Source organism: Artemia franciscana, chromosome 20 (assembly GCF_032884065.1).
Source record: "Artemia franciscana chromosome 20, ASM3288406v1, whole genome shotgun sequence".
In the NCBI taxonomy this organism is placed as follows: Eukaryota; Metazoa; Arthropoda; class Branchiopoda; order Anostraca; family Artemiidae; genus Artemia; species Artemia franciscana.
In genome coordinates this window covers 6,159,152-6,183,971 of record NC_088882.1, presented here as the reverse complement: position 1 = coordinate 6,183,971, position 24,820 = coordinate 6,159,152, and the positions used below count along the sequence as shown (strand labels likewise).

General features: G+C 33.7%; 1 protein-coding gene across 3 annotated transcripts; it reads left to right on the top strand.

The window, feature by feature from the left end:
* The first annotated feature begins 36 nt into the window (after positions 1-36).
* On the top strand, positions 37-24,413 carry LOC136040365 (uncharacterized). Of its 3 annotated transcripts, none has more exons than XM_065724623.1 (4): positions 37-62; positions 17,250-17,370; positions 21,598-21,709; positions 24,168-24,413. In XM_065724623.1, the coding sequence occupies exons 2-4, from the start codon at positions 17,268-17,270 to the stop codon at positions 24,328-24,330; spliced, it is 378 nt and encodes a 125-aa protein (XP_065580695.1). In that variant the 5' UTR covers positions 37-62; positions 17,250-17,267; the 3' UTR covers positions 24,331-24,413. The 3 variants fall into 3 exon arrangements, with proteins under 3 accessions (XP_065580695.1, XP_065580693.1, XP_065580694.1); XM_065724621.1 differs by lacking the exon at positions 37-62 and adding an exon at positions 16,104-16,174; XM_065724622.1 differs by lacking the exon at positions 37-62 and adding an exon at positions 16,156-16,277.
* The last annotated feature ends 407 nt before the right edge of the window (positions 24,414-24,820 follow it).

The following is a 24,820-nucleotide window of genomic DNA, read 5'->3' as shown; positions in this document are numbered from 1 at the left end:
TGCTGAGCAGAAAAACGACGAATCGTAACGAAGAAAGAAATAACTAAATTAAAATAGCCCAAGTAAATTTAATAATAAAAAAATTAATATTTTAACAGTTCTATTCTAATATAGAACGATTAAATAAAGGTGAACGGATGACTATAAAAAAATATCAAATTGATTACCTATTCAAACTTGCATTTCAAAATTTATCTTATATAACGCTTGTTTTCACAAGTTGCTAGTTGCTCATCACGTTAGGTATTATTCTTTTTTTTTCACAAAATCATAATTCGTAGCCTAGCAGGGTCATCAATAAAACCAGAATAGGATTAGCATTGTAAATACATTAAAAAATCCCATCTTAAGTCTGAATAGCTATTCAGAGTTTAATTTTTGTAGTATCTATTCGCCATTGCTTGGAAAAAGGCGTTGCATTGAACTACATAATTGTTCTGTTATACTTTTCGTTTTTAAGTTTTTGTAAGGACTTTTTTTTTGTTTTCAAGTTTGCATTGAGGATGATTGTGTACAAGTTTTCATTGAAATATTTAGGTTGTATTTTTTTTTTCAATTCCTTCTGTTATCCTATTTGTTTTGAATTGCGTTTTTTCGTTTTGAGATGGCAGACTGCTATCAAAATTAAAAAAAAAGTAAAACGTTTAATATTATGATAAACTATTTAGCTTACTATCAATAACAAGAAAAAGTTGAGTAATGAATTGCAAAAAGAAAAATATCAGAATGGAACAAAACAATCAACTAGAATTGAACGATCCTAAAATGGCTGATATTTTGAAATTACAGACTCGGAATCTGTAGCAGTTTTGCTGCTATATAAGGAGAATTAAACTGCATAATTTTTCTATTATAAAACCTATTCCAAGATGGCAAACAAAGTAAGCTGAACGAAGAGTTTGAATATCTTTTTTGGGAAAAATTTAGAAAAAAAACGAGATAGAAAGAAAAGATAATGGTTGCAGTAAATCGAATAAACTTCCAATAATGCTTTATGGTTATATTTACTCCTCTTAGAAACAAATTCTTAATGCCCAGTCTTTTGGTTTTTTTTTTTTTTTTTTTTTTTTTGATCAACAATTATATTTATATCTATTAACAATATTTTTTCCTTCATTTATATTAGTTATGTTTACCTAATAGAAATATTTCCAATAGGCGAAAGTCTCAGTTCAAAAATAAAGAATTATTTCAATTTATTTTGGGTTTTAATGTCGCTCTTTACTTTCATTTGAAAATTTCCTTTATTCATTTCATTAATATGCAATCTGATTATATTTGGAATGCAATACGATTGCATTCCTCGGTTCAAATTCACATCTGTACCCTAAGCCGGTTTCAAAGCCTTGACGATTCTAAGCCCAGAGTTTTGTCTCCCCTTTGGGGGAGTTTCTTTCGGAGAGACACAGAGGCTTTTGGGAAAAACCCACAAAAACTCAGGGATAGTGGAAGCATTGTGAAGAAAAAAGTGATACCAAAGTCTCAGCTGCCATTCTTGGGAGAAATCTGAAAGTATATACGCTGCCACGGAATTCCTGCGTTGTTTTAAAATCAACTGTGAATAGGCAGAATAGTGGCGCAGTGGTACTTTCACAATAAATCACATAAGTAGCTTTGTTAAGAAGAAAATCACCCAGTGACAATATATTGCACCCCCTGGAATTGTGTGCCCCTAGGTCCAGGCCTTTTGGTAAACCCAGGCTTGGTTATACCTTGCGTTCGTCGAGGAAGTTGAAAAAATGTAAGAATGATAAGATCAGAGACTACAGAATAAATATTTTTTAGCGAGATTTTGGCCATCTATAGTCAAACGGCTCTAAGGGTGAATAATACCTTTGATCAACTGGTACTATTTCAATTCAACTTTATTGTAACCTATGTGCTGAAACCTTGTTTTCTTCTGTAAAAGAACAAAAAGCCTTGAAAAGGAAAATTAATTTTGTTTAAATTTCAGCTTTTGGATGTAACACATTTTTCTTTAATATTTATAAGTCATTACTAAAATTGAATTTTAGCTTTTAATAAGGACAGCCTTTTGAAAACGAGCCATGAGCTGCATCAGGTTTGAGAAAAATGATGCAGTTAGGAAGTATTTTAGCAGTTAAAATTAGATAGAACATGGATAGACATAACTTGTCAAAGAATTTTGGAAACAAATTTGAAAAAGAGAAGCATCAGAACTGTGATACTGTGGGGAAAATCGTGAAAATATAAAGATTTGGAGGAGGTCTGTTACCCTGAAGTCGTCTAATTAATTACATCCAAAAAAAAGAAGTTTTTACATTAGGAACGGACTAAGATTTTTTTGGAGAGGAGGGGGTGGTTAAAAATTATAATTTAAAAAATATTTTTTTGAAGAAAATCGGTATTTTAAGAGCCACCTCACCCTCCCCCGTGCTTTTTCGTCAGATATACGCCCGCAGATGGAAGTATCTGGGCGAGACGAATTTCCATCGCAAAAGTTAACTGCATGTATAACTTTCAGTAGTTTCCTCGCTGCATAGCTGAATAGAAAATTACTAGCCTCATATGATTAATTTTGAAATAGCAAAAAGTTGAAACGAGAAAAGTTTCGTACATTTTGGTTTTCTACTGCACAACATGGATGATGGCATCTGCGTTTGTAAAAGCCTAAGATTTCTTCCTTGAAATTTTAGTACTTTATTTAGTCATCTAAAGTTTCCTATTTTTATAAGATTCGTTTGTGTTTTCCCTACAAGACTCATTTAGTTCCCTACAAATTTAATCCTACAAGACAAAAAGGAAACAAATTGGTCAGATTCTTTACAAAAAGTTATTTAGGCTTATTAAATGGTGCGAGCAAACGTACCGTTCAAAGGGTATGGATGGGAACGAGAGTGGGAAGAAAGTGGGAACAGGCGTTAATAAGGGTAAAGGGTAAATGTGGTAAAGGGTAAGAGTAGGAACAGGCGTCATTATCGTTTATAATGTTTAGCAACACTTCAAATTTTTCAGTGTAATAACAAGAATAATTAATTTAATTAGTGTATTAGTAAAAAATAGTGTAGTTATAACTATCTGATGTCAGTTCCTGACAAAAAAGATACAAAGCTTAAAAAAAGATGTCAAGTGTCACCAAATGCTAGATGGTGCTTGTAGTTTTTTGTAGACACGACTGCCAGTTTCCACTCTTATAGGTTACTCATATCCTTGGTTCTCATCGATTATTTAACTCAAAATGGCACACGGATAGCTGATGCAAGAAAATCGCAAAAATATTCACACAGAAACGGTTTACTGCAGCCATTGAAGCTCAAAAATATTATGAGGTAGTTCAACAGCATATGCATAGGAATAGGTTAAATCCAGCTCTAGTTGCCAAGAAACATATTTAAAGGGTTAAACCATAATTAGCCAAGGCTAGCTATGCCTAGATGTTTATCTTTTATTATCATTCCTCAGGAAAAACCTTCCCGGTCGCTGAGGATTAAAATCTTGAACTAAAAAGTCACGACCCTTGTATTCTTTGCCAAATATTAATGGAAAAATTCTGATAAACATGATTAGTTTCTTAGTATGGTTTTAAAAACTTTTCAATTCAAAATAACGGACGTGATTTCAAAAGTTCAGTATAAATATTTAAACACAGCCATTGAACAGTTGTGACGCATAAACTTGCAGCAAAAAAAGACGAAAATTTGGTGGATCGCGCAAAAACGGCCATTTTTGAGTTAAATCACATCAGTGGGAACCTAAAGCTACTCTTTAATTCTGTGTTCAACTAGATCCGTGTTTGTTTACTGTTTAAACAAAGCTTGCGTTTCAGTTTTGTTTCTAGTTATTCGACCCATTTATGGTCCCTATCCAAGCCTTTGCTGTGTTATTTTTCTAGTTTTTATTTTTCTAGTTATATTTTTTAGTTTATTTTTTATAGTTAGGATGACAGTTTTATTCATTCTACAGCTAGGATTCAGCTTTAGCGATCTACCTAAGCGATCTACCTTTTTTTTAATATACTTTTGATTTAATTCTTTAGATTTAAGTTTCAAATATACTAATTAAATCACTAATCAGTAATCAAAAAATGAGTAAACAGTAAAAGAAATCGACGCCCTTGCCACTGAAGTTCTTTTTGTAATTGCAAAAATTTTGATTATGTACTGAATTGTCACCGAACAATACTGTCAACACAAATTCCAATTCAGCAAACCACCATTGAGCATACATTACATATGAAATGTTGAAAACTTAAAAAATAAATATTCAGCTTTACGTTTCTGTACAAAGTATATTTTTTCGAAACTCCTATAAATTTGTTTCCAAAATACATTTTACCATTAAAACTAATTAAAATAAAAGTTACCATTCCTGAATCAGCAGCAAATGGTAGTTTTTTACCACTAGTTATTTTTTTAAACGTTTTTTTTTTGTTTTTGCCTATTATGTGCCTAGCTGTAACCATGATAAATATATGCACAATCATCATTGTTGCAGCGGTAGCTGTAACCTAGTAAAAAGTGAACCACAGACCATAGTAATCAAAAATTAAAAAACGCGTTTCGAAAAAAACCTACCTAGTGAACAAAATTGCCATCTGTCACTGACTCAGGAATGGCAACTATTATTTTGGTTCTTCTTAAAAGTAACAGTTTATTGCGAAATGGAAGTAAAATGAAAAGTAAAATGAAAATGAAAAGTAAAAAGTAAAAGTAAAAATGAAAAAAATTAATTACCAAAAATACACAAAACAATACCCTGCTTACAAAAACTAAGATATACATTCCCAGCAGTCAGTTCTGTTGAGCAATGCCGAAGCGTTGGACGGATACTTTTTAACAATATCGACTGTTTTGAACTTGGTTATCAAACACCAAAATACTTAAGGCCTTTAGACTCGATTGCTTATAAAAAGTAAAGCATAGCAAAAGTAGAGCTAGGAGCTAAGAAGGAGACAGCGCCCTTTATATAAAGAATAATCTGTTTAAATATGTTTCAAAACTGTTGCCTGCTTTCATTTGAAAAGCTCATATTTTTTAATTTCTGATTGTTTTCCAAATCATGCTAAGGCCTAACCGAGATATAATTTTAGGTACCGGTCCCTTAAATCCCTTATTAATTGCTTTTAAAATGTGTAGATCAGTATCGTACGTTGCTTAGAACCCTCCTACGTTTAAATTTGCAATATCAATTTTGGATAAAGTTTGAATATATTTAAAAAATTGGCAGCAAATAGTAATTTCGTTACAAATTCCTTGTTAAAAATGCTTCTAAAGAATTTTGGTAGGATGAAAAGGAGTATTATTGTTAGTACGGATGAAAATTCTGTGAGATTTTTGATCTTCTGCATAAATGAAGCCAAGAAGATTTTCTTGTCGATAAATACAGTACTTGTATTCGTTTAAATACATTCAAGTACTTCATACAACCAGAAAAAGAAAATAGCACCATCTAAAATTGCCGAGAACTAAGTTCCTAGCAATATTTGCTATCCCAAAGAAGTTTGCTGGTGGAGCTGACGATGACCTGCCTTGCCTTTCCCTTCTCTGTGCTAGTAGATGGTAATGTTATATTTTAGGTGTATAGAAAAACAACTTAATTCGTTCCTATTCCCGCCCTACCTCTTTCAACATTTAACTGAAACCTCATGAAGAGTAAGCAGTTTGTCTATTAAGATGTCCTTTTTAGGAATCTACCCTACCATTAACCTAGACTATTTGCTAGACCACACCCCCTCTCATTATAGCTGATACGCAATTACAATCACCAAATGTAGCGTAATTTCATTACAAATAAAGCGAATCAACTTGGTTGAATCTAGTACTGCCACCGTGTGGCATTACTTCTTTTGCAACCTGGAAACCTAAAATATAGTTATTGATACTTTTAAATAAATTGGTCTATCAGAATTTTAAATTGGTTGCAAATTCGTCCTCTTTGGGATAAAGTCGTAGTCTGGCGCCCTAAAATGGCAGAAAATACGACTTACCTCTGACTAAATATATGTGGTCACTTAAAAACGAGCTTTAAATCTACGTTTGAATGGACTCCCTCCCAATTATCTTGGACCTCCGGTTTTATAAAATCACCACTGGAAAAACAAAAACAAAAGCAAATAAACATGCATCGGCGATGTTTCTTCTAAAAAAACGCTAAATTGCGCTAATTTGAAAATTGGAGCTTGAAACCTCTATGGTTTATGTTTTCTGACATGATGTGTCTAATAAAGAGATTTTCAATAAGATCGCCTACTTTCTTGGGGGTGTCTCACCTTTTCCAAAAATAAGGTAAATTTTGTCAGTTTTTTGGTTGTGGGTGCGTAACAATAAACTGAAAGAATTTTATAATCAGCATAAAAAGCTGATACCGCTGGTGTAGCAATTGTCATGATAATTCCATTTTTAGTTTTGGTGAATATTGGTCCAAGTCACTTTTTACATCCCGTTTTTTTTTATCACAAATTATTTGATAAGATTCTCTTATGATGCAATTTTTCCATTTTATTTAGTTGAATGGAACAATAAAAAAGAGGGTTAATTTGACAGCTGGGTTAAAAATTTAAGTTTTGTTTTTCTTTCACTATTCTATCTTTTTAATGTTTGAATATTTAAGGGATTTAAGTTCAAGGGGGGCGGGGGGGGGTGTGTGTTAATTATCTTGTATTGAAAGAGATACATTTTATGAGGCCGTTATAATATCGTTATAACGTGGTATTTATGCAGACAGGATGATTCTTGAGTATCTCTACTCCTTGTGTAAACTATTCTAAGGCGTAGAATTTTAATATGGACAAGTCTACATTTGTTATAATCTACGAAATTAATATATCTTTCTGTAATTTTGGAATGCCCTTGATTTTCTTTTAAGATTAAATGTATAATAATTAAATATACCATTGATGAAATAAATTGATCCCTTATTAGGAATCCTTGTCTTTTAAAACTTACTGTATTTTGTTTCATTTTGTATGTAATTTAAATGCTCTTTTTCCTAAGTTTTTTCCTAAAAGTATTTAAAAATAAACTTATTCCTAACAAAAATTTTCTGAAATATATTCCCTGTCACCCAACCACCACTTATATTTTGGCGTTCAGCCTTCCCCCCTGGAAAATTTTCTGCCGTCACCCTTGCTACAAGTGGTTTTTTTTTAAAGTAATTTTAGTTTGATGCAGCTTATCGATGAGTTGCCCTTTGTCTGTGCAAGATGGTACAGACGAAGACAACTACTGCCACTACAAAATCTTCTACCGTTCTGCCGGAAAATTTTCTGCCCTCGCCCTTGCTACAGGTGTTTTTTTTTTAAGTAATTTTAGTTTGATACAGCTTATCGATGAGTTGCCCTTTGTCTGTGCAAGATGGTACAGATGAAGACAACTACTGCCACTACAAAATCTTCTGCCGGAAAATTTTCTGCCGTCGCCCTTGTTACAAGTGGTTTTTTTACAGTAATTTTAGTTTGATGCAGCTTATCGATGAGCTGCCCTTCGTCTGTGCAAGATGGTACAGACGAAGACAACTACTGCCACTACAAAATCTTCTGCCGTTCTGCCGGAAAATTTTCTGCCGTCGTTCTTGTTACAAGTGTTATTTTTTTTTAAGTAATTTTAGTTTGATGCAGCTTATCGATAAGTTCCCCTTCGTCTCGGCAAGATGGTACAGACGAAGACAACTACTGCCACTACAAAATCTGCCACTCATGACATGAAGTTTCCATTGTAATAAACGGTGTGCAGAGGCACGGATTGAATATCCATCGGTAACATTCTAAATAAGGGTTTTTTCCTTTCTAGATAATAATTTCATATGGAGTATGAAATAGTTACGAATGAATTCAGGACCTAGGTTATACCCGGGAAGGTGTTGCCCGGAAGTCAAGCTCTTACCTTAATATCTTTCCAATTTCTAAGCCTTAGAAAATTACATAGAAGACAGGTATGTGCAGATTGCATATTAAAGGTCATATAAAGAGTAGGGGTAGTTTATAAGAATGGAAAACATTTTTTTTGATAGGCCTACACTGTAATCATTTTGAATCGGGAACCGTTTTTAGACACTTATTACAACCCTTATTTTACCAATAACACAAAGTAGATTAATTATTCTTATTAGCAGACTGAAAAAAGCTAAGTGTCACCAAACACTAGATGGCATTGACAGCTTTTTTGTCAACGATAGTACCAGTTTCCACACTTAAAGGTTGCCCAAACTCTTTGGGTCGCAGTATTAGTAAGAAACTATTCCTTAGTTTTGCTTGGAAACTGGTTTCCCTTGACTATGTATTAAAAAACACAAAATTTGATCATTTCAATAGGATTATAATTTGTTTTAGGCTAACAGAAGATTTTTTTTCCAAACAAGAAAATTTAGTTCTTAAAACCTCATGAATCAGTTAAGTTAATATACCTTACGCTTTACGCCTATGGATCTATTTCTGAAAGTTTCATTAATATACTAGGCTTATCAAAAGTTCATTAAAAGTCATTATATCTTGAGGGGGAAGGGGTAGAGGTATATTTGTATGGTTTGTTAAAAATTTCTTAGTTTCATTCACCTAACTCCCCTAATAAAATGTACAATATGAATGTCAAGTCTAGGTTTCCCTCAGATATTCATTTTACGCTAATAATCTACTAATTCTTTCCATAAAAAATAAAACCTTCAGATTTCATGGACCGAAAAATGCTTTCCAAGATAAAAAAAGCTGTCATTAAGAATTTTACCTAAACTGTTTTTGTTTTTATCTTGGATGGCAGCATTGTCAGGTTGTCAGCATTGTCCCTGCTTTTCCTGTGAAGCTTCAGCCATATTTAGTTCTTGGTTCACAAAATTTTGAATTAGACTTTGACATAATGTTTATCAATTTCTCTTTAATTAATTTTTAACAATGGGAATAAACACATCTCTCCGAAGCAATTCACAAACAAAGCCGCACGGGTATGGAAAAAAGTACGGTATGTGGCAGGGTTACGAAACACGCGGCATGAAAAGTAGCACTCCGAGATTAAGAGCGGTCAACCCTTACAATAAAGCTAAGAAAACTGTCTTTGAAACCTGATTCAATAATAAAAAGTTTGATAGATATATCAATATATTATATTAATAGCCTTTCACAAGCGCGTCAGAAGGACTTTTGTGTAGAGATCAGAGGACCAGAATCTGAGGGGGTACAGCTTAAGGAAACCAAATAGGTAAATTTCATTTACAATAAGAAATTACAGAAACACAGTTTTATGTTAAGCATTATTTTTCTTTCACTGTAGCTCTTGATATCACACGGGGCACAAGCCTAAGCCCTCAGCGATGAGCCCCATCCTTCAGAGCCATTGTTGACCCATCGGGCGTCAAAAAACATTTCAGTTGCTTTTCTTCCTAAGCCACATCCTTCAGAGCCATTGTTGGCCCATGGGGAGTCGAAAAAACATTTCAATTGCTTTTTTTACAGGTACAGGTATTGAGCCTCTTATTCAGCCTTGCGGCAGCTGGCGTCAAATCCTGGGCCCCGTATTACCAAGCAGTGACTGAAGATGAATAAAATATCAAATAAATACATTTTTTTTAAATTATGTCTTAAAACTCCGTTTTTGAGACACTAAGAAACGCTTTGTTTGAGTAAGCAGTTTTGATTAAAAAATAAATAGTCTTTTATATATTAATATATTAACTATTACTTAAAGTGTTACATATATATATATATATATATATATATATATATATATATATATATATATATATATATATATATATCAAATAAATATATTTGTAGGGACTCAATAGCTATTCTATTATATTCTATATTACATTATATATAGCATATTCTAGTATTTTATATTTGTATTCACACACAAAAAGGCTTAGGCTGTTAGCCAGGCTCCAGACCAAGATAACAGTTATATCAATGGACAAGGTCTGTTCCAGCTGGTAGCAGTCCAAAATAAAATTGATAATGTTTTCACTCACCTAGACTTGGAGTGTTCTAGTAATGAATCATATTTACCTGTGGGAGCAAAAAGGTTACCGCCCTTTTAGTATTAGGTTGCCCCCATTTTACCCTTTTCAACTTCAAGTTTCCCTTTCAATCCATTGTTAACAAAGTGACAGTTAGCTAGATTTTAACTTTGCTAGTTTTTGTTATAATAAAATTAAACAAATCTTTTTTGAAATGAAAGTAAGGAACAACGACAAAACTTAAAACGAACATAAATTATTCCGTATATGAAGGAGGACTACCCTTCCCTCATTTCTCGCTCTTTGAGCTAAAGGGTTACAGTTCTTTTCAATACTTTTTTATTCAAATTCAACACCACTTGAGTTTCAGAAATTGTTCAGAGAACTGGGACAAAAAGTCAAACTTACGCGTAAAAAGTGAGGGATGAGGAAGGGACAGTCCACCTCCCTCATATGCAGAATAATTTCTGATTGTTTAAGTTTTAATGTTACTTCTTACATTTAGTTGAAAAGACTTGTTTTTTTTTATTTCTGACAATTTTTCTATTCATGCCAGAAAATCCCCCCCTTTATTTGAAGTGCCCCTGAAAAATTCCTTCCGGAAACTTTCTTCTGCTAGAAAAATTCTCCCGATGGACAATACCCTTTCAGCCAAAAAAATTCCCCCAAACAATTTCCGTATATTCACCACTAATAAGCATTGCATGTAAACAACTGGTTGATTCTGTATATTGTTAAATTAAAAAACAAGTTTTTGGAACTGAAAGTAAAGAGCGACATCAAAAATTAAAACTAACAGAAATTACTCCGTATATGAAAGGGGCTGTTCCCTCTTCAACTCCCCGCTCTTTACGCTAAAGTGTGAATCTTTCTCTCAGCTCTACTTTTTAAAACAGTAAAAAAAAACTTTAGCATAAAGAGCGGGGCGTTGAGGAGGGAACAGCCTCTTTCATATACGGAATAATTTCTGTTCATTTTAAGTTTTATTGTCACTCCTTACTTTCAGTTCAAAAACTAGTTTTTTTTATTTAATTTCTGAACGTTTTTGAATTAATGCATGTTATGATTTTGGCTCTCTGCACATGAATAATTAAAACGAAATTTAAATATTAATTTTTTTTTGCTAAATGGCTTTCTCAAAGATTTTATCGGAGGATTTTGAGAAAAATGGAGTGGGGGAGGAGGCATAGTTGCCCTCCAATTTTTTTGTTGCTTAAAAAGGTAACTAAAACTTTTAATTTTTTACGAACATTTTTATTAGTAAAAAAATATACATAGCTTACGAATTAACTTACGTAACGAACTTCTATATTAATATGTTTTTATTACGTATATGTCTTCCCCTCGTCAACACCTCACTCTTTACGCTAAAGCTTAAATTTTGTCTCAATTCCTCAAGAAATGACCCCCGAATCACAAAAGCCGTAGAATGAATAGTTGAAATTACTAAAAATACTTTAGTGTAAAGAGCGAGGTACTAGGAGGAGGTGGACCCTATGGGTAATAATTTTTGCTCGTTTTAAGTTTTAACGCTGCTCCTTACTTTCAATTGAAAAACCTTTTTCATATCAATATTTTATTGTTTTTTAAAATAATGATAGAAAGTCCTGCACCCCCTTCATGGAAATTATATTCCCTCATGACAAATTCACCCATGTAACGATCCCCAATGTAACCTCTCCCCTCAACCCCTCCTCCCCCAACCAAAAAATCCCTCTGAAAACGTCTGTACACTTCCCAATAACAATTAGTATATGTAAGCACTGGTCAAAGTTTGTAACTTACTCAACCAAAGTCCACGGGGACTTTGCTGGAGTATGTCTTCCCCAAAGACATGGTTATTAGGGTTTTCCGACCATGCTGAATAAAATGGCTATCTCAGAAATTTGATCGGTGACTTCGGGTCAAAAATGAGTGTGGGAGGGGGCCTAGGTGCCCTCCATTTTTCTGGTCACTTTAGAATGGCACTAGAACTTTTTGTTTCCGTTAGAATGAGCCCTCTTGCGATATTCTAGGGCTAATGGGTCGATACGATCACCCCTGGAAAAAAAATAAAATAAATCCGTGATCTGTCTTCTGGCAAAAAATCAAATTTCCACATTTTTGTAGACAGGAGCTTGAAACTTCTACGGTAGTGTTCTCTGATACACTGAATCTGATGGTGTGATTTTTTTTTTTTTAAAGATTCCATTACTTTTAGGGGGTGTTTCCTCCTATTTTCTAAAATAAAACAAATTTTCTCAGGCTCATAACTTTTGATGGGCAAGATTAAACTTAATGAAAGTTATATATTTAAAATCAGCATTAAAATGCGATTCTTTTGATGTAACTATTGGTGTCAAAACTCCATTTTTAGAGTTTCGGTTACTATTGAGCCGGGTCGCTCCTTACTACAGTTCGTTACCACGAACTATTTGACAGCCTTTTCCCCGGGCCGTTGGAGGTCATCTGATCCCCAAAGACTGGTTATTGGACCTTTCAAATATGTTGAAAGAAATGACTATCTAAAAATTTCAATCGGGTGTCTTGTGAAAAATGGCAGAAGAACTTTTTCCATCATGATTTCCATCATGGTTGCAACGGTAGCTGCAACTTATTTAAGAGCTAACAACAGCCCGTGGTAACCAAAAGTTGAAAGAGGTGTTTCGAAAAAACTGCCTAATGACAAAAACTGTCATATGATACTGACTCAGGAATGGCAACCATTATTTCGGTTCGTCTTAAAAGTAAGAGTTTATTGCGAAAAGAAATTTACGGTGATTTTAAAAAAAAGCCTGAAATCCCTTGAAAATAACGTCAAATCAAAATGAAAAGGGTACCATTGGAATCAGCATGGTCGAAAATCTTATTTAGGGAAATTATAGTTCCCCTGCTTGAACAGCAAGGAAAATCACATTTTTGCATCAGTAGCACACATCTGTCTCCCGTTTTTTTTTCAGTAGGCCTAGCTACCAGAACATCATAGAGAGATTCTTAATGGCTCATTCAAAAGCTACTTCTACTACGTGCTTTTTATGAATTCCGCAATTTTCATGTGCCATATGGCACTAAAATGTTACTTTTTGTGCTATTTCTCAAGGGGTGGTATTAGCCACCTCTTGAGAAACTAGCCTACCAGAGCATCGTAGCCAAATTGGTTACAGCTCATACAAAATATATTGCTCATATCTACGTTCTTTGCATAAATTTCACTATCTACATGCTCCAAATGGCACTAAAAACGGCACTTTTGGTGCCATGTCTCAAGTGGAAAAGCTATTGGACTAGCATAGCACATAAGAGTGATGATTAGTGCCTCTTTTGAAAGCTATTGACTATATATACGTGCTTTTTTATCATTTCTACCATTCATGAATGTGATATAGCTCTGAAAATAGCCTTTTGGTGACACTTCTCAAGTGGAAAAGCTCTGAAGTACACAACAGGTACTATTGATAGTTATGTTCCAGAACCCTTAACTGGAGGTTTACAAAAGCCCCTCCATTACACTCCCTCTTCCAGCCCCCTTAGTAAGTTTCATAAATCGTCTGCTCATCAGTAAGCTTCTGAAACATTAGCAGTCTATCAAACCCTCATAGATAGATGTTTTAATGGCTCATCTAAAAGCTACTGCCTAAGTTTATTAGGTTTTTACAAAATTCTACCATATATTAAATTTGACACATTTCAATGCTAGATAGTTTCCGAGGAGAATTTGCAATGAACGTTTTGCTATTGCTGAAGCATTAGCTGCAACCTAGTAAAGAGCGAACCACAGCCCATAGTAACTAAAAGTTAAAAAACATTAAAGCGGTCTTTTTTCTTTCTTTTTTTCCAGGCTTGTCGGGTTACTAGAACATCATAGAGTCATGCTTAAGAGCTCATTCAAAAGCTATTTTTCATACGTACTTGCGTTATGTGAATTCCACCATCTGCAACAGCCATATGGCACGAAAAAAGGCACTTTTTATGCCGTTTATCAAGGGTGGGCCTAGCGGAATTTCTTAGATAGATCTTTGATAGGTCATATGAAAAGTATTGCTTGTATCTACGCTCTTCCTATAAATTCTTCCATCTGCAAGTTTCAAATGACACTAAAAATGGAACTTTAGGTGCTATGTCTCAAGTGGAAAAGCTGGGGCTAGTGGGCTACCAGAACTTTTTAGAGTGGTGTTTAATGACTCATTTGAAAACTTTTGGTCATATCTACGTGCTTTTTGTCAGTTCTACCAATCGTAAGCGAGATATAGCACTGAAAACAACGCTTTTGGCGCTACTTCACGAAAAAGGCACTTTTTATACCGTTTCTCAAGGGGTGGGGCTAGCGGGCTATCTTAGATAGATTTTGATAAGAATTTTTATTTCTGACAGTTTTTCCTTTCATGCCAGAAAATCCTTCCCCTCTTGTTTGAAATGCCCCTGAAAAATTCTTTCCAGAAACTTTCTTCTGCTAGGAAAATTCTCCCAATGGACAATACCATCTCCGCAAAAATTTCCCCAGACAATTTCCGTATATTCACCACTAATAAGCATTGCATGTAAACAATTGGTTGATTCTGTATATTATAGCCTTTCCCCCGGGACGTTTGGGGTCTATCTTAGAATATTTTCTAAGATTCTTATAATTTATTTTTTCAAATTTCAAGGTAATATGTTTTGTCCTATTTAAATTCTTAAAGACTGCAGTTAGGATTCCGCGGGAGAGAGGTTGCCGGAGGGCAACTGTAAAAGTTTCTTGACGTTCCGTTACCACGTTCATAAGGATTTGTTATTAAAAGGTTAATAAAGTTGTTACTTCCCCAGATTATGGGGCTTGGACCCAACAGAGTCCTGTGGCTTCATCTTGGTGTGCTTTTCCACACAAAATACATTATATCTAAATATATATATATATATATATATATATATATATATATATATATATATATATATATTATATATATATATATATATATATATATATATATATATATATTTCGATTAGGTTTTGACTCCAGGAAAAACCGGATTTTCCCTACCAAAGCTATCAAACAGTTCGTGTAATAAACTGCAAAGAAAGAGCGACTCGGACCAATAGTAACTGTAACTCTAAAAACGGAATTCAGATAACAATTATTACATCTAATAAATTGAATTTTGTGCCGATTCCAAATGTATAAAAAATATTAAATGTAATGCTACCTATCAACAGTTATGAACCTGAGAACGCTTGCCCGATTTTTGAAAAACGGGGAAACATCTGCAAAAAATCAAGTCACCTGAGCGCTATTATAAAATCAAGTCACCTCAAGTGTCATTATATAGAAAAACAGTCAAAGACGATCAGGAGAGGGCTAAGATTCAAACGGAAAGGAATAGTTCTTTCGCCCCTACTAAGTAACCAAAAATATTGGAGGGCAACAAAACAACTTCGACGTCCCCTTTCCTCCAAAAACACCAGATCGAAATTTTTAAGATAGTCATTTGTTTCAGTATATTTGAAATGTCCGATAACCAGCCGTTCTGGGATCAGATGACCCCCAACGGTCCCAGGGAAAAGCTATAATATACAGAATCAACCAATTGTTTATATGCAACACTTATCATTGGTGAATATACGGAAATTGTTTGGGGAAATTTCTTTGGCGGAGAGGGTATTGTCCGTCGGGAGAATTTTCCTAGCAGAAGGAAGCTTCCGGAAGAAACTTTTCAGGGACATTTCAAACATGGGGAGATTTCCTGGCATGAATGGAAGAACAGTCAGAAATAAAAAAAAACGAGTTTTTTCAACTGAAAGTTAGCAGTAACATTAAAACTTTAAAAAATCAGAAATCATTCCACATCTGAGGGGCGGGGGGACTTTCTCTTCCTATTCTCTTGCTTTTTACGCGTAAGTTTGACTTTTTGTTCCAATTTTTTAAGAGCTCAAGAAACTCAAGCGGTGTTGAATTTGAAAAAAAGGTACTGTTAAGACTTTACCGTAAAGAGCGAGAAATGAGGGAAGGGTAGTCCTCCTTCATGTATGTAATAATTTGTGGTCATTTTAAGTTTTATTGTTGCTCCTTACTTTCGTTTGAAATAAAGCTTTGTTTAATTCAATTAAAACAAAAACTAGCAACGTTAAAATCTAAGTAACTTTCACTTTGTTAACAAAGGATTGAAAGGGAAACTTGGAGTTGAAAGGGGTAAAAGGGGTCAAACTAATATTTAAAGGGCAGTAACCTTTTTGCTCCCACAGGTAAATATGATTCTATATAAAAAAGGTAAAAGAAGACATTATCGTTTAGTCATTACTAGAACATTCCAAGTCTAGGTGAGTGAAAAGATTTTCAATTTTATTTTTGACTTCTAACTGTTGAAACAGATCTTGGCCATTGATATAACTGTCAGCCTACTCTGGAGCCTGACCAATAGCCGTAAGCCTGTTTTCTCTGTTAATACAAATTTAAAATTAATGGAATACAATATATATATATATATATATATATATATATATATATATATATATATATATATATATATATATATATATATATAATATAATATAGAGAATGAAATAGAATAGAATATAATAGAATAGCTTTTGAGTCCGTACAAATATATTTTTACAAATATATTGTACGAGTCTGTACAAATATATATTCAGAGCGGATTGATGCTCTGCTTGGTAATACGGGGTCCAGGATTTGACTCCTACTGCCACAAGGCTGAATAAGAGGCTCACTACCTGTACCTGTAAAAAGAAAGCCGCAAGCCTCTTGACAAAATTCTTGCATATGTGTCCAGGAAAGACTTTTAATACCTGTCGAACTTTTTATTTATTGCTGAATAAGGTTTATCCACCAAAGAAAGTTTTCATAGCTTTATTGAAGGGGTTGCCCGCTCTAAACCACCTGCTCTATATCTCGGAGTGCCACGCTTTTTATGCCACGCTTGGCATATTTCTGCCACACCTTGTACCTTTTCCTACACCATACGGCTTTGTGTATGAGTTTATTTTGGAGAGGTGTTTATTCCCGTTGTTAAAAATTGATTAAAGAAAATTTGATATAAACATTTCGTTAAAGTCAGAGTAAAAATTTGGTGACCCAAGAACTAAATATGACTGGAGCTTTACGTGACAATGGTGACAACTCGACAATGCTGCCATTCAAGATAAAAGCAAAACAGTTTAGGTAAAATTCTCAATGACAGCATTTTTTCTATCAGATTAAGAACATCACCATAAAATTATCTTAGCTTAAAACAAATTTAAATCCTGTTGAAATGACCAAATTTTGTGCTCCCACAATTTTTAACACAATAAAAATGCACAATATTACAATAAAAAGATAAATGAAAGGTAAGTTAAAGCAAGAATATCACACTAAACACGAATCAACTTGCAGGTTTAAGTTAAAAGCAGCATGTTGTTTCGATTCTTCGTTTTATTCTGTGTCGCAGTGGCATGGGCTTTTCCGACCCCTGATGCGCCATCCAAGGATAAGGCGGCAGCGAAAATTGAAAAAGGTAAGAGGTTAAACTGTACTTTCATTCCAGAACGTAAGTAGGGAGAGTGGGTTAATCCACTTACGTTCCCCAAATACCTGCTAGGATATGATAGCCTTGGTGCTAGTATCATTGGAACATTGTTTTTGGATCATACCTCCAAGAACTTTGATGAAAAGGGGTAGATTGGACTGAAAAATGCTACCGCCTCAGACAGATACCCCTTTGGACTTGTAATGTCCGAAACCAGTCGTTGAAGGTCAGTTATCGCCGGGCAATCAACAATCGGTGATATTTCAATTGCGATTAACTATTTCATGGAACTATCCCCCCGGAGAACCTATTATCAGATGGGCATCTTTAAACTCCCGTTACGAATTCCAACTGTTGGAACTCCTTTGAAATTTTGCATTGAACTTGCTAAGACTATTGGCATCTAATCAATAATCAATTGAATTACAATTAATCATTTACATTAATCAATTAAATTAAAATTAATCAATCAAATAAATTACAACCTTGATCAGCAGTTCTTAGTAATGAAATATAACTAAGGAGCAATTCGACCCAATAGTAACCGTGACTCTACAAAGTGAAAATTTTGACAATAGATACTCTAAATGGTTGGTATTGAATGCTGATTCCAAATAAATATACTTCATTAAGTTTAATGTTACCTATTCGAAAAATGAAAATCTTAAGAGCCTGAGAAAATTTGCCTGATTTTGGAAAAAAGGGAAAACTCTCCTGAAAAGTACCTAGCGAGTAAGTCACAGTAAAAGTAAAAGTAAAATAAAGTAAAAGAGATATAAAAGTTTCGAAACAATGGTACTACAAAATCGGGAGATGGTTCATTCAAATGGAAGTCAACAGCTCTTGTGCCCTTTTTAAGTGACCAAAAAGATCAGAGCAAATGGCTACCCTGTAATGCCCCCTTCCCCCCAAGACATCTGATTAAAACTTAGATAGCCATTTGATCAAGCGTAGTTAAAAGGTCCAGTAATTATGACTGGGGATGACATGACTCATAGTCCCTGGGGAAAGGGCTTTAACCCACGCAATTTTTCAAACGTTAACATACAGTATTATTGGAAAATACCCACATGTTTGTGTATTTATGGGGAGAGGGGTAATTTTCTGCGGGGAGATCTTCCACGGGATAGTTTTCATTGAAGACGGAAAGTTTCTGGGGAGGAAAATTTCCTGGGGAGGGAAAAACAGTAAGAATTAAATTAGCAAGTTTACTTTTAATTTAAAGTAAGGAACAACATTAAAACTTCAAACAAACAGAAAAACTCTATTTGAGGGGGGGGGTCGTTCTTTCCTTAATACTTCTTTTTTGACACAGAATTTTGACTTGTCTCTATTCCTTAAAAACGATTCATTAAACATAAGGGACGTTTAAGAAGAATAAGAGTTTTTTTTTTAAATACTAAAAACCTGAAGACGGATGAGCGATGGATTGAGGATGGGGCTACCCCCTTCATACGGAATAATTGGATTTAGGTTTTAATATTATTCCTTACTTTCAATTGAAAAAAACGGTAAAATTCTAGTTAATTGACTTCTTGCTTTCTCAGAAACGGTTTAGGTTAGGAAAATGAAACTTTCAGGGATGGGTCTACAGGCTAAAGTATGTCCCGGGAAGGTATTTAAAGTACTCACCTCCACTCCTTCTCCCTCTAGAGGGCCCTAAAATTTACCTACATGACAGGTCTATACCTATTGAAATTTTGACAAAACAACATTTTACCTTAATTTTCAGTTACTAGTTGCTTTTTCTCTGCCTTTGGTTATGAAAATGCAATTCCTGTTATTTGAGTAGAATTTTTAGCCATATCAGTTTCACTTTTATAACACATATTTTTAAAGGTCATCAAAGGTCAGGGGCCTCTAGAGGGAGAAGGAGTGGAGGTAATACTTCTTTCCTTAATACTTCTTTTTTGACACAGAATTTTGACTTGTCTCTATTCCTTAAAAACGATTCATTAAACATAAGGGACGTTTAAGAAGAATAAGAGTTTTTTTTTAATATACTAAAAACCTGAAGACGGATGAGCGATGGATTGAGGATGGGGCTACCCCCTTCATACGGAATAATTGGATTTAGGTTTTAATATTATTCCTTACTTTCAATTGAAAAAAACGGTAAAATTCTAGTTAATTGACTTCTTGCTTTCTCAGAAACGGTTTAGGTTAGGAAAATGAAACTTTCAGGGATGGGTCTACAGGCTAAAGTATGTCCCGGGAAGGTATTTAAAGTACTCACCTCCACTCCTTCTCCCTCTAGAGGGCCCTAAAATTTACCTACATGACAGGTCTATACCTATTGAAATTTTGACAAAACAACATTTTACCTTAATTTTCAGTTACTAGTTGCTTTTTCTCTGCCTTTGGTTATGAAAATGCAATTCCTATTATTTGAGTAGAATTTTGAGCCATATCAGTTTCACTTTTATAACACATATTTTTAAAGGTCATCAAAGGTCAGGGGCCTCTAGAGGGAGAAGGAGTGGAGGTAGTTACTTCAAAATACCTTCCCGGGACATACTTTAGTCTATAGCTTCGTCCCTGAAAGTTTCATTTTCCTAACCTAAACCCTTTCCAAGATAGCAAGAAGTTAATTAACTAGAATTTTACCAAAAAAACATAAAAAAATTAAGTTAATATTACTGTTTCACACACAATCTGGTTAAATTTAATTTTGGATAGGAAGTTTAATTTCAGTTTTTTTTTTCAATTAACCGTCTAAGGCTTTATTTCGACGGATACAACCGCTATGAGCATGGGTGACTTATAAGAGTAAAACTGGCATTAGTGTTGACAAAACTACCTACTTCTTCAAGTGTTTGAAGACATTTTTTCAAGCTCTGTAATCCTCTTTCTTTCAGGAACTGATATCAGACACTTACTACTACCCTAATCTTACCAACTACACTAATTAAATTAATCATTCTTATTATTACACTAGAAAAAAAATGCCAAGTGTTGCTAAACGCTAGATGATGCTGATGTTTTTTGTCGACACTAGCGCCAGTTTCTACAATTATAAGTTTCCATACTTTTTGGATACAATAAAGGACAAATTTCTAACCAATCAGGAGCAAGCAAAACGTAGTTGATAGATCAAGGATGATTCCTAAAAGGCGGTATGCTTGTATTATTTGTAAGGAGGAAGAAGAACACTTGGATCGTTTTTCTCCAGGAATGTGGAGAAAACTCCTTGGAGTTTTCTCTGAGAAAATTCAGCCTTCCAATTTCATAAAAAAATATTACGTGGGACTAATTTGCAGCTTCATCAGATTCTTCCGAGTAGAAACCCAGCAACAATAACTGAACAACAATTCGGTAATTTTCCTTTTCTTATGTTTGATCTTCCAAGAGAATAAAGAGGGGAGGGTGGCAAGTACCATCTATCCACTTGCTTAGGGGTATTAGTGACGCATGCACTGCCTGAAACTCGCTGGTTTTCAACCAGCAGCCAGGTCCTTTTTTACAATCTCAAATCTGAGTTCAAATAAACGGGCCGAGAAAACTAATAAGCATACTTTTTTTTAGATCTTTTTACTTGCGTTAAAATTTACCAGCTGCTTTAGAAACACAAATAAATATTCATTACGAAAAGCCACGGTAATGAGCACAATAATAAAAAGGCTCGACATAAAGACACAATAATAGAAAGACTAGACTTTAAATAGAAAGACACAAAAATGAACATTTTAACCATAAAATAAAAAATGGAAAAATACTGAGACATATTCAACAATATATCTAGCCCATTCCAACGTTTGCTGCGCAACATTCCCTGGGGGAGAGTTTGGAGGAGGGGAAATTGTCAATAACTAGACGAATTATTCAGAAATCACATGTGGGTGATTCCGTGATTCATCAGAAATGTGATGTGATTCATCAGAAATCACAGGCTGTCTTTGCTTAAAAATCATAAAATTTTAGAGATACGATTTTAATTAGTCCTTCGTGTGTATGGGATCAAGTCTAATTTACAATTGATCTACAAAACTCTCACCCTTCATACAACTTTAATTCATTCTTAATTGACGAATCGGCCATTGATGGTTCATTTTTCAATGCTCCAGATATAGCTCTACTGCAGTACATTGGATGGATGGTTACGGGGAATGGGTCTAGTCATCTTTTGAAATAAGTTATTATTTGAATTTTTACTGACAAAGCTATAGCTTATTTAATTCATTTCATTTCAAAATTAACAAGTTTAATCCATTTTAGTTGACGAATCAGACATTGATGGCTCGTTTTTCGATGCTCCAGACTTCCTTGATGATGAAGAAATTTTTGATGATTTTGACTTGACAGAGCCGGAGGCTCCTTCTACTCCAAAGTAAGTAAAAATTTAGCCAAAATCGTTGATTAACAAATGTTTTGTTAATAATAATTTCTTCAAGAGCTCAGATTGAGCCCCAAACAGAAGTTGTAACCTCGCTGGAACCCCCCTCCTCTCGATTTTTTCGTTATGTTTGTAAAAAAGTAACAAATGTATACAATCCAATTTCTGATGTGTTTTATTATGTTTTTTTATCCCCCTCCCAGGACAATATTTTAAATAAAGGTCCTAGTTTTAGTATCAAAGACCTCAAGGTTCAGAGCAGTAGACGCCTATATAAACATTACGAGGAGATTATGGTCATGAAATACAGTAAATTTAAAGTAAAAATATATAGTTGTTGTAATTTTTTTCAAAAACTACAGAAGTGAAGCATTACCTATTATATGCTAAGAAACGTTGTTTTTAAAGAATTTAGTGGATTTTGAAAGCCCCCTACGCCAAAAACAGTCCTAATGTTAAAGATAAACAAAGCGCAGGGCCACTCAAATACCCAAAAAATATTTATATTGAATTACAATAAGTTGTCAAATCAATGAACTTCAATCTTTGCTGGGGTCATGCGGGAGAGGGCGAGGCCTCGTGAAGTAAAGAACTAGAACATGAACTCAATTGGATCAAAGCCAATACTTAACAGGTATTCAGATGGTTTAAGGTGCTTTAGAGATGTTCCAGCAACTACTGGAACGAACATCTCCAAGTTTCTGTAAAGCAGGACAAAAACTACTATTCTTAAACTAATATTCTGAAGTATTCTGAATAATATATAATAAATATATTTATTACATGTTATTTATTTATATTTACTATATATTATATATATTTATTATATATACATATATATATATATATATATATATATATATATATATATATATATATATATATATATATATATATATAATATATATATATATATATATATATATATATATATATATATATACATATAATATTCTGAATAATATTCTGAACAATATTAGATACTAAAATAATATTCTGAAAAATATCAGTGCTACGCAATACAAAAATCTGATGAAAGGATCTAATGAATAATAATCGATCATTTTAATTAATTAGGTTTAATGGTGATTTAGTTTCCTAAAATAAGGTTAATTTAATAAGTATGAATGCAAAATTAAGAAATAGAAATTCATAATTATGATGATGAATAATATATAATTTTAGTAAAATGAATATGACATTTAACAATTAACAGAGATGGGTCTGAGGGGTAAAAACTTCATTCTTCTTTTCTTGTTTATTAAAACATAAAAGTATGAATAAAACGCTGTTGAAGGGGATAGCTCAGTTAAGAGCATGAATAGAAACTTGAATATCTTACAGTCTTCAGCAAAAATGGTACAGTACAAAGACACTGTTTCAGTTTTAACTTAGAAATACAAATATCTACCTGGAAACTTTCTAATCTTCTAAATCATGACAGTTTTTGACTATACTAAAATTATCCTAATTCGTTGTTGAAATCGTGAACGTTATTTCACTGAACTTATTGTGGACGTATTTCGACTATTCGTTTCTTATAATAATAATAAAGGCTCCAGTGAACGTAGGGAAAAACATTACTGTTATATCTATCAAGATTCATAATACAAGATAAGGGAAATAAACACGGAGAGGAAAAAAAAGAAAAATAGAAAATGCAAATAGTTATATCAAACCCTTTTTTTTAAATTATTTACACTCGGACTGACAAATATATGATATTTATATTACTTATAAAAAAGAAAGAAAGAAGAATAAAAAGAAAAATTAACCCAAATAACTTTATCTTTTGAAAACCCGGTTGAGTGGCAATCTCTGATATTCTTCGTCAGGTTCCCAACCCTACTAAATGCGTATATAGGCCTAAAATCTTACCTCACGCTTGGAGTTCTAACAGCCAATAGAACTTCAGAGTTACGAGTTCCTTGAAGATTAACACTAACTCGGGGCTGTAAAAATTTCAAAATATAAGAGGGAAGTTGACCATGAAGATATTTGTGAATAAAAATGCACAAGATAGGAAATACTGTGGACGGAACATAAGGAGAGAATTTGTTGACATACTATTAGTATCTGAAACTATCTGACGTGGCTCTTCACGAAGAAGAGAAATGTTTTTAATAGTGAAGGGAAAGTAATCATCATCAGAGCTTGAATCCTCATTTTATTTCACTCTTATTTCTATTCCTTTGTATCCCTATCTATCCCACACTTTTAATTTGTGAATAATTTTCTTATGATTGCGATAATTCTAAACGATCCCCATGGCTTATGGATTTTTATGTTTGCCTACTATGAAAGAACTTTGAGTGAAATTTTATACTTGCTACGCGTAACTTGAACATGTAAAATGCAAAATTACGTAGTGTGAAAGCCACTAGAGCCACTCATAATGAATGACTGACTGTATGAACCCCCTCCTGAATATTTAGTCGTGTTTTATTTCCAGCTCCAAAGAAGATGACAGAAGTGGGTGGTACAGACGATTTTATTATTTCAATCAACCACACTACGGAGGTTATTATCGGCCAAGTTACGGCTTCAGGCCATATGCTTACAGACCTTACCCCTACAGACCGTATGCATACAGAAGATATGGCCATTGGTGGTGAACTAAAATGCTCTCATTTCCTACTGCCATTTTTGTTGATTTTAATTGAAATAAACTAGTAGATTTTGGTGATTTTTACAACAAGCTTCTTAATAGAACTGCATCAAGGTTCTTAATAGAACTGCATCAAGGTCATGTTCTTGCCTTATAAGATTAGTTTTTGGGATCTCGGAAACAAACTGAGGGATGAAACCTTCAGGAATAGGCCTAAAGCAATTATAGTTTTTTCTCCGAATAGGACTATTCTGGGAAATTTACAGAATCATAGAAATTGGGAAGGAGTGGAGTTGAAGCTTGAAGAGACATTCTCAGGGCATATTTAGACTCTGAATTCTTTTCTAAATGCTTCATTCCCTATCTCAAAAGATCTTCAAGATAGTTATTAGCCACTCCTTTAGAATTTCGTCTTATATTAGAGATGGCGCTTTTTTAAGTTCTGAAACGAATCCTCTTTGTCTCTTACATTAGAAATGGTTCTCGAAAAGAGGGAA